Consider the following 8,995-nt stretch of genomic DNA (forward strand, 5'->3'; position numbering starts at 1 on the left):
TCTTCCCTGGCCCAGCCCGGGAATGCTGGAGGGTTGGGATGGAGGAGAAGTGGAAGATGTCCCACTGCTGTGGCTGGAGCCACCCAGGGAGCTCTGCTGTCCCGGGATAGCAGCCAGGACTTTCCCATCTCTCTGCAAGCAGTGAGGGGTCGCCAGGTGAGAAGGAGGGGGTGTGTGGTGCTGCTCAAAACCAGACCCTGCTGGGGCAAAGCATCCAACCAGTCCCTGCTGCCAACCAGTCCCAGGCTCTCCTGGGCTCTCCAAGCCTCTCTCCAGGGCCCTTCCAGCTGTGGCAGCTCCTTCCCATCCCTGGCTCCCACTCTTCCCCTCAAGCCCCCATGGAGACAAGAGCTGGGCCCAGCATGTTGGTATACATCATACATTTATTAGTGAATATCCCTCTCAAAATCAGCCACAACATTAAAAAAAATAATGATTGCACTACTTGGTCAAGCAGAACTAGCAACTTTCATTTTAAAAAAAGTACAAATCTGTTAAAAATTTCAATCAGTATAATACACATATATATAATACAACATACTAGTTATGTTAAATGCTACAAAACCAATATGATTCCAATGGAATGGAAAAAAACAAACACTTTTAGAGCTTTAAGAACCTTTTTTTTCTATATATTAGCCTTTTTTCAAATACATACATGGGAAAAATGAGGTAACTGTAAAATGTGCAAGTAACAGAGCAAAAAAAATTATATATATATATTTATATATATATATATATATATAAAAACTTTCTAACACAGAACACACGTCCTAGCACCTTCCGGGGAGCCGCGGGGAACGCGGGGGTCCCACCGGAGGGCCCGGGGACTGGTATAATAGAACAGTAAACAGTCCACTATCCCACCACAGGAAGTCATTGGTAAACAGTGGTATCTACAGCGCAGTCAGCAATCACAAACACCCTAAATAATTGTTTTTTAGTATTTTTTTTTGTCATTTTTTCTTTTTGTTATTTTTTTTTTAAATGATACTTTTAGCTGCTCATTGGAATAAATTCTGCAGCACACGAGCTGTGAGCTTTCGAGTCGCCGTCAAAGGACCGTAAGGCTTTCCTGGCTCCCTGGGCACCGCGAGGGCGGGAGGGGAGGAGGGGGCGTCTCCGGGGGCGCGAAGCCGGGGACTCCTTTGGTTATCTGTCACTGAGTGAGGGACGGGGAAGGGGCCGGGGTCCTGCCCAAGGGGCACCGAGCCCAGCGGTGCCGGCACCCGTGCCACGGCGGAGCGGGTGGCGCCGGGCCGGGGCCCTTGGCCTCGATGCTCCGCACAGAGGGCGGCCGCCGGAGAGGTGGGAAAGGGCGGCGAGGGGGAGCTGGCCCGTAGCCCCCCACCGCTCGCCACCCCCCGCGCCCGACAGGGCAGCGTCCGGGGCCGGCCCACCGGTGGCTGGCACTGCCCTCTGGCCCTCAGCGTGGGGAACACCACCGTGCCCACCCGTGTGCCAGGCGCGGCCCCTCACCTCGCACCCGGCCGAGCCACCGCCGCCCCCGCCCACCCCGGTCCCTTGCACACGCCGCCGCCGCGGGCGCGGACCCCGCGGGACGGCCCTGAAAGTCTCACGGTCCTGCTGTGGCGTTGCGGACATGTGCAGTACAGTGCATGGCAGTATCAGCTGAGCACAAAAACCCCTCTCCCCACCCCCCTCACCCCACAGCCGGCTAGACGTAGCCAAGACCACGTTCCAAGCTGGTCAGACATGCATGCATATTTGTGAACATTTACATAGGGCTGGCGTCCGCTCGGAAGCTCCCAGGCGTCAGCGACGCGCCGGGAGGGGAGGGCGGTGCTCTCACCACCACCCCTGCCACCGCCTCCCGTCACCCTCCTCGCTAATTAATCATGCAAAACAACGGCCACGCGGGATTGATGGAGCCGGGCGGCGGCGTGGCGGCTTCTCCCCCAGCGCCTGCAAGGGCAGGGGGAAAACGGTGGCAAGGGGACTGCTCACAGCTTCCCCCGCACCAGCCGGGCCAAGGCCAGGGTAGCACTGAAAATACTCCACGAAGTTAGGAATAAAACCCCCCCGCTCTGGGGGCCGCAGCCCAGCCGGCCCCTCGCTGCCCACGGCGGGGAAACCGCGCCGTCCAGCCAGCAGGACGGGGCACGGGGCTACCTTGATTTACATCGTCGGGACAGAGATACGAGCAGGAGCCGGGGGCCGGGCAGCACACCGGGGACACCACATGCCCAAAGCCCTAGGGATGGGGTTGGTATCCCCTCCTCAAGCTTGGCTGCCTTGTGGGATGCCACATGGCCTGGCCCCGGGAGCTGCACTGGCCAGGCACAGGGGAATGAACAGGGAGAGGGGGCCAGGGCTGTGCCAGTACCATCCTCCCACTGGTGAAAGACCCAAGCAGCCATAGCCCTCTGGGGCTCCCCAGGGCAGCCGAGGCAGGAGAGAGGTCGTGCCAGGCTGTGCACAGGAGCGGGGACAGAGGCATTCCTGTGTTCCTGCCTTTCTGCCCCAGCCACGCCGCGGGGTTGCTGGTGTCCCACCTTGGCCACACTCCGCCAGCCACCTCCTCCGGCTGTCCCCGGGGCCGGGGTGCTGCCGGCATCAAACCCGCAGCGCTCCCTCCTCTCTCCTCCCCACGTCCTCCGAGAGCAACGCTGAAGGGAGGAGCCGCCTGCGTGCCCCTAGGGCAAACGGCCAAGGAACCAAAAACATGACGGAAATGAAAAGGAAACAAGGGGGGAAAAAAACTATCGTAAAAAAAAAAAAAAAAAATAGTGACAAAGGGAAAAACCACTAATTCCCTAGGAGAGTACAAAGACCTGGAAAGTGATGGAGCAACAACAGCGTCTTTGGAGCGCAGAGGGCACGGCCACGCACCTCCCGCCTCCAGCACAACACGATTCGGGGCCCTGGGAGCGCAGCGGGCAGGCGTCCGGCTGAGTCCGTGCCCCGGCGGGGAGGAGGAGGGCTGGCCGGGAGCCCAGACTGCTCAATGCTCACCACATCCGAGGAGAGGCTTTGGGGAGGGGGGGTAAGCGCAGGGTCAGGCCCTAGCAGCGGGCAGCAGCCCCCGCCCCAGCCCGGCGTCCTTGTCCTCTAGCGAATTGTGCGGCACAGCGCCCGCCAGCCTCAGTCCGCCTCCCGCTGCACCTCCGACGCGTCCGCCCGGCAGATCGGGCACGTGCGGTTTGCCTGTGGGCAACCAGAGACAGGGGCAAGTGAGCAGCACTGCTGGCAAGGCCGGAACCTCATCCCAGGAGTGGCTTATCCAGACCTGCACAGTGCTCGGCCCCAGCTCCCAGTGCATGCAGGACACAGGCCACCCAAAAGGCAGCACCCCATACCCACAGCACCCCAAGAAGCCACCCCGCTCCCCACAGCGGGCACAAGGCAGTACCTTTAACCATTTGTCGACACACTTGGCGTGGAACTCGTGGTTGCAGGGCAGGACGCGGAGAAGCTGCCGGGCCTCAAAGTCACTGAAGCACACGACGCACCTGGGGGAAGTGGCCATCAGTATAGCCCCACTGCCAGCCATGGGCTCCCATCCCTGCCAGGCCCCCCATGTACACCCCAAGCTCACTCACAGGGTCTGCTCAGACTGGTGGCTCTCGGGGTTGAAGCGGTATGACGGGAGGTGCTCGATGTCTGCTTTGGTGAGTCCCCGTGGCTTGGCCTCCCCCAGCCGCTCGGCCAAGTTCAGCAGTGCCTGGAGGGAGATGCAGAGGCCGGCCCAGCTCGTCTCCTGTTCTGGCACAGCACGCCTCCAGGCTCCCATCTCCCAGCAGAGCAATCAGCAAACCCCCCCAGCTCTCCCATCCCATCACTGCGAGGAAGCCAAGCACACGCACCTCATAATTCTCCATCTCCACATCATCCACGTCCAGGTCTAAGCTGATCGTGGGGCCCACGGCCGTTGGCGACACAGGAAGCATAGAACTGGGGGGGCGGGGGGGAAGGACAGGGCAGTCAGCATGGGGCCACAAACCCCAACGTCCACCCTGGCACCCCCCAGGGGACAGAGCCTCCTGTGCCAACACAGTGCCACTGTGGCCTCCATCCACAGTGCCACCCCTGCCCTACGCATCCTATAATATCCCCAGCAGTACTCACAGGAAATAGGGCAGGAAGCTCGGATAGTAGGGAGGAGGCGGCGGAGGGGGCGGCGGTGGGGGCAGCGCCTGTTGCAGCCGGTACCGCTGGGTGTTCAGCCGCCGGGGCATCATATGGGGGTATGGCTGCAGGGAGAGATGGGGCACTCAGAGTCATGCCAGCCCCATAGCGTTCCCAACTCCTCCCTAGGATGGGCACTCACCACGCCAAATGGCAGTTCTTGGTGCAGCGGGTCGTGGGGGAGGTAATGCAGCGGCATGGAGGGCGACAGCGTGGGAGCGTGGTGAGACGGAGGGTAAGTGAAGCCTGCGATGGGGTGCTGCTCCCCTCGCAGGTCCACGTCATTGTCTATCCTCTGCAGAGGCTGTGGGGAAAGAGTTAGGCTGGGAGGAGCATCCCAAATTACACCTCCCCGATGCTGTGAAGACAGAGACACCCTGGGCACCCTGTCCACCACCCCTAGCTTAGACCCACAGGGGTTGCAGAAGGACAAGACCCCAAAATGGTGGGTGCATCACATCCCCAGCCTGTCCCTCCACCCCAACTCACCATACGTGGATGCTGGGCTTGGAGAGGTACGAACTGCCCCAGGGGGGCCATGTGGGGCGGCTGGTGGGGGGGCACTGGTGGCGGGGGTGGGTGCAGGATGTAATGGTCGCTGGAGATGATGGGGGGGAATGTCTGATAGGAGACGGGAAGTTGTTGCATGGCACATGCCTGAATCAGCTGTGGGGAGAGACAGAGAGAAAAACAAGGGTCAGACATCCCTACCCCTTCCCCAGAGCCTCCAAAGGACCCTGTGCTCCCAGAAACTTGCCCTACAGTGGGCTTGGGTACCCACACGACCTCTAGGCACTCACGGCCCAGGCTGTCCCCAGGCGTCCCCCGCTGTGACTCACCGGGGGTGGGAGGCAGCAGAGCGGGTAGTGCTGTCCGCTGAACATCACTGAGCATGCTGGGAGCTGCTGGGTGCTGCACCCAGGGATGTGCTGGCCAGCGTGGATGGGGAAGCCTTGCGTCGTTACGGTGGTAACCGTGTAGGAGAGAGGGACAGGTCCCTGGTGCACCTAAGGACAAGGGCACAATCAGGGTACAGCCCTGTCTGATCTGTCCCTGTCCTGACAGGGTCATAGCAGGACCCTGGGCACTCAGCACTGGGACAAAACACCTGGCGTGCCCACCCCACTGGTGTGGCCAGAGGAACAGGCTGAGTGAGGGCTCAGCTTGAGGGAGTTTTGAGCCCTTCTTTCCTCCACACAGACTGGTGACAGCCTCCAACACATCACCATTACCATGGATTATGATGACAGTTGTCACATGAACAACCCTACAAGGGCACTGTTCCCAATCCCTGGCAGCAGGGTCCACCCTGGACATACCCAGAAGGCAGAGGGACCCCAAGATTTAAATCTTGGAGAACCAGAGCACCAGCAGGCTCAGGGCTGGGTGATCCCAGCAGCAAGTGGCCAGAGGGGACCCAAGGACATGTCACCACTCCAGACAACAGCCCAAGGAACACCAGAGGATCACACTTAGGAGTGGGGCTGGGGGCTGCAGCACCTACCTGGTCATGCAGATCCACCATGAATGGGTTCTGGTGGGGTGGGTGAGCGGCTGGGTGAAGCATTCGTGGCGGCGTGCTGGGAAGAGCGTAGGCGCGGGGCTCATCTACAGGGATGTGCGGCTGCTGGGGGAAGGCAGGGTGCACCTGGGGCTCATCCTGGCCCAGCAGGGTTGCCAGAGGTCGATCGCGTCGTCCCCACTGACGCCTGGCAGAGGGGCTGCGGGGCCACCGCAGGAGAGAAACAGAGCAGGAGTGACCCCCCAGGCCAGAGGGGCACCACAGCCCCAGGCAGGATGGCTACAGGAGGATCAGCGTCAGCCCAGTGCCCAGGGTGAGATGCTCAGGGCATTGTGCCAGGCCACATCAGGCTGGACAGCTCCAGAACCACCTTCTCTGCTCACCCTGCAAGTGCCCTCTCCGTGTCCACAGCATAAAAAGGACCCCTGCTCCCCAGGGACCCCTCATTTGGGGCAGGTGGATGTGCTTCCCTGTTAATGTCCCCCCAAGCCCCACCGGGAGCCGGTGCCTTGCCCCAGCAGGACCAGAGAACCGGCCCCACAACCCCATGTGCCACAGGGGACAGGGCTCCACGCCACCCTGCAGCCCGTACCTTCGCCGGAGGTGGTCGGGGCTGCTGCAGGGTCCCCCCGAGAAACGGCGCTGGGCAAAAGGGGCAGAGGGCGGCCGCCTATTCACTGCCAGTTCCCATGGTCGCATTGGTGACGTCGGGAGGCGGATGGGCACACGGGACCTCAGGCTCCAGGCAGGGCAAGACACCAGCACCTTCAATTCTGCAAGAGGGACAGCGGGTCATGGCACTGTCCCGCCACCGCTCAGGCTGCTGCTCCATCCTCACAAGGATGGTGGTGCTGACAGCTGCACCCACCCCATCTCCTGGGGCTGGATATGGCCCTGAGAGGGGCTAGGAAGAGCCTGTTCCCAACTCCCTTGTTACTGTTCCTCCCCTTCAGGGCCAGAGTCACCTCCCATACACAACACAAAGAGAGAGACAGACTTATTTTTGCACTTATTTTTGGCATAGAGGAAAGAAAGTGATGGAGAACCCTGTGGCTGTGGCAGCATCACCAGCCAACAGGGAGACTAAGCCTGGCATGGGGAGTTTCCAGCAGGTCCTTGGATGCTGCTCTGGGGGGTGCTCTTTGTTGCTGAGCTCCTGCACATCCTACCCTGGAGTGACACTGCTACCCCAGTGACCAGCACAGGGACTGGTGGTGGCAGCAGGGCCCATGGCCCTTCCCTGTCAACTCCCTGCTGCAAACAGGGCACAGCCACACGTCCCCACGGAGCAGGGGACAAGCATGGGCTGTGCTGAAGCCAGGGAGGCAGCTCTGCTCTCCCAGATGCTCCGCAAGGCAGTGGGACAGTGGGAACACTGCCCTGGCCCTGCCCCATCTCCCCTCCTGCACCCAGCCTGACTGGTGTTCCTGCACCCCGGCCCTCTCCCAGGACACAGCTCGACCCCTCAGCCCCAGTGAAGCCTGGCACTGCACAGAGGAGACATCTGCATTTGGGGCTGGGCTTCCCCAGGCTCTGCTTTCCCAGGTCTCCCAAAACAGCCTTCCTTGCCTTCACATGTATCCAAGATCCTCCCTGGGTGCCGTTCCATTGCCCAGCTTCCTTCAGCTTCCACAGCATCAGGCCAGCACACGGCAGCAGCCATGGCCTTGGCACCACAGCCCACACTCCCCTAAATCCAGCTCACTGCAGGCTGGTGAGGTCCCCCCCAAAGCTTCTTCAGCTCCACCTCCTCCTCAGTGCCCATGGCAAAGACACACCCGGGACAGCAAAGACACTCCGGGGACCCGGAGCCTGGGGAATGCTGCTCAGCTGGGGATCTCAGCCCAGCAGAGAGAAGCTGCAATGTCACTTTTGGGTGATGGGTATCAACAACCACTGGCTCAAGTCCTGTGCCACACACAAGTCCCTTCTTAACCTCACCTTCATCGCCACACTACTGTGGAAGCTGAAAGCAAATTCCTCTCTTTGTTTTGGTAGGAAAAAAGAAGAAGAAAAGCAAAAGCCACAGGCTGAGCCCTCCCAGAACCTGTCTGTGACTATCACCAGGGAAGGGGGTGTGCCTGACCAGGAGGTCCCTTCCACAGGGAGTTTATTCTGCCCAGCTTGAAGCTCTGCCCGGCTGCAATATGCCCCTGAGTGGGCTGGAAGCCAGAATGCAGCAACAACCCAGGTTCAGCCCTACTCTGAAGAAGCCTCCCTGAGGTGTTACTGCTTCCAGTTCCACATCCTCACTCTCAGAGCACACGTGGTGCCAAGGCCCTGTGTGATCCAGTGGGCACCTTCCAGACCAGGCACCACAGCAATGGGCTTGGGGATGGGCAGCACATCCACAGAGGAACACTGAAGCCATACATGGGCTCGCCTGTTCCTGGGACCTCCAGAGCGGAGGGCTGCCTGCTCTCCTGGAACCCCAGGACGGCACGCCGAGGCAGGATGGCACCCCCTGACTCGCGGGACAGCGCTGGCCCGGCCCTCGTCCTGCCACAAGCAGCACCCGTAAGGTACCCACCCTCCTGTCCCAAGCGGGCACACCCGGCTCCCTCCGCACCCGTGGCTGGAAGCCAGCGGCCACGCCGAGCAGGGTGACCGTGACCCCGCGGAGGCCCCCGCAGCTCCGAAACGAAGGGGATCGCGGTCCCGCAGCCCCTCGGAGGGGCGGGGGGAGGCGGCTCCAGAGCCCCGCCGAGAACAAAGTTAGCAGCGCGCCAGCGCTCACGCCCGGTGCCATCTGCTCGGGCAGAGCCGGGCTCCGGGGCTGCCGGGGAAGCCGCCCGCCCTGGGGGTCCTGCCACCCCGCTGCCACCCACCGCCGGCTACGTCCCGGTACCCCGAGCTGTCCCGTAGCCCCTTCCCCGCCGTTCCCAGGCGGGCGCCGCCAGCTCTCCCGGGAGCGGGGTCACCGCTCCCCCGCCGCACCGGCAGCCCCTTCGGAAGACCGACCCCGACTCCCAACCCCACCCCCAGACCCGACCCGACCCCGACCCTCGGTGTCCGGGACGGCGGCGCACGGCGGGGCGAACAGCGCATCCCGGAGCGCACCGACGGAGCGCCCCACCGTGCAGCACCCCGGGGAGGCACCGCGGCCACCGGCAGCCGGGAGCGCACCCTAGCCCGCGCCCCCCGCCGCGGAGCCCTGCCGGTGCGGATCTGTGGCTTTAAGAGCGGCCGCTCCGGGGCCATGTGCTCGGCGCCAAACAAAAGCAATAACAAAGGCGGCCGCCGGACCCCGCCGCCGCCGCCCGGGGCAGGTGCCGTCGGGGGTCCGGGGGCGGCCCCCGCCCCCGCCCCGCTCCCGCCCCCCCC

At 62.2% G+C, this 8,995-nt stretch overlaps 1 protein-coding gene across 6 annotated transcripts in view; it reads right to left on the bottom strand.

Moving 5' to 3' along the window:
• Nucleotides 1-1,506: 1,506 nt before the first annotated feature.
• Nucleotides 1,507-8,995, bottom strand: part of RNF44 (ring finger protein 44) — a 16,603-nt gene continuing 9,114 nt past the window's right edge. The window contains exons 2-11 of one of the 6 annotated variants that reach the window (XM_041481956.1): nt 6,264-6,444; nt 5,654-5,870; nt 4,989-5,156; nt 4,639-4,815; nt 4,292-4,453; nt 4,090-4,214; nt 3,828-3,915; nt 3,564-3,685; nt 3,374-3,473; nt 1,507-3,168 (exon numbers count right to left, since the gene is read on the bottom strand). In XM_041481956.1, the coding sequence (XP_041337890.1) occupies nt 3,106-3,168; nt 3,374-3,473; nt 3,564-3,685; nt 3,828-3,915; nt 4,090-4,214; nt 4,292-4,453; nt 4,639-4,815; nt 4,989-5,156; nt 5,654-5,870; nt 6,264-6,370 (1,329 nt within the window). In that variant the 5' untranslated portion in view covers nt 6,371-6,444 and the 3' untranslated portion in view covers nt 1,507-3,105. Of the gene's footprint in view, nt 3,169-3,373; nt 3,474-3,563; nt 3,686-3,827; nt 3,916-4,089; nt 4,215-4,291; nt 4,454-4,638; nt 4,816-4,988; nt 5,157-5,653; nt 5,871-6,263; nt 6,445-8,995 lie in introns of those variants that run through there. The other 5 variants (XM_041481951.1, XM_041481954.1, XM_041481957.1 and 2 more) reach the window with 5 other exon arrangements.

Source organism: Pyrgilauda ruficollis, unplaced genomic scaffold, assembly GCF_017590135.1.
Source record: "Pyrgilauda ruficollis isolate IOZ18807 unplaced genomic scaffold, ASM1759013v1 scaffold57, whole genome shotgun sequence".
NCBI lineage: Eukaryota > Metazoa > Chordata > Aves > Passeriformes > Passeridae > Pyrgilauda > Pyrgilauda ruficollis.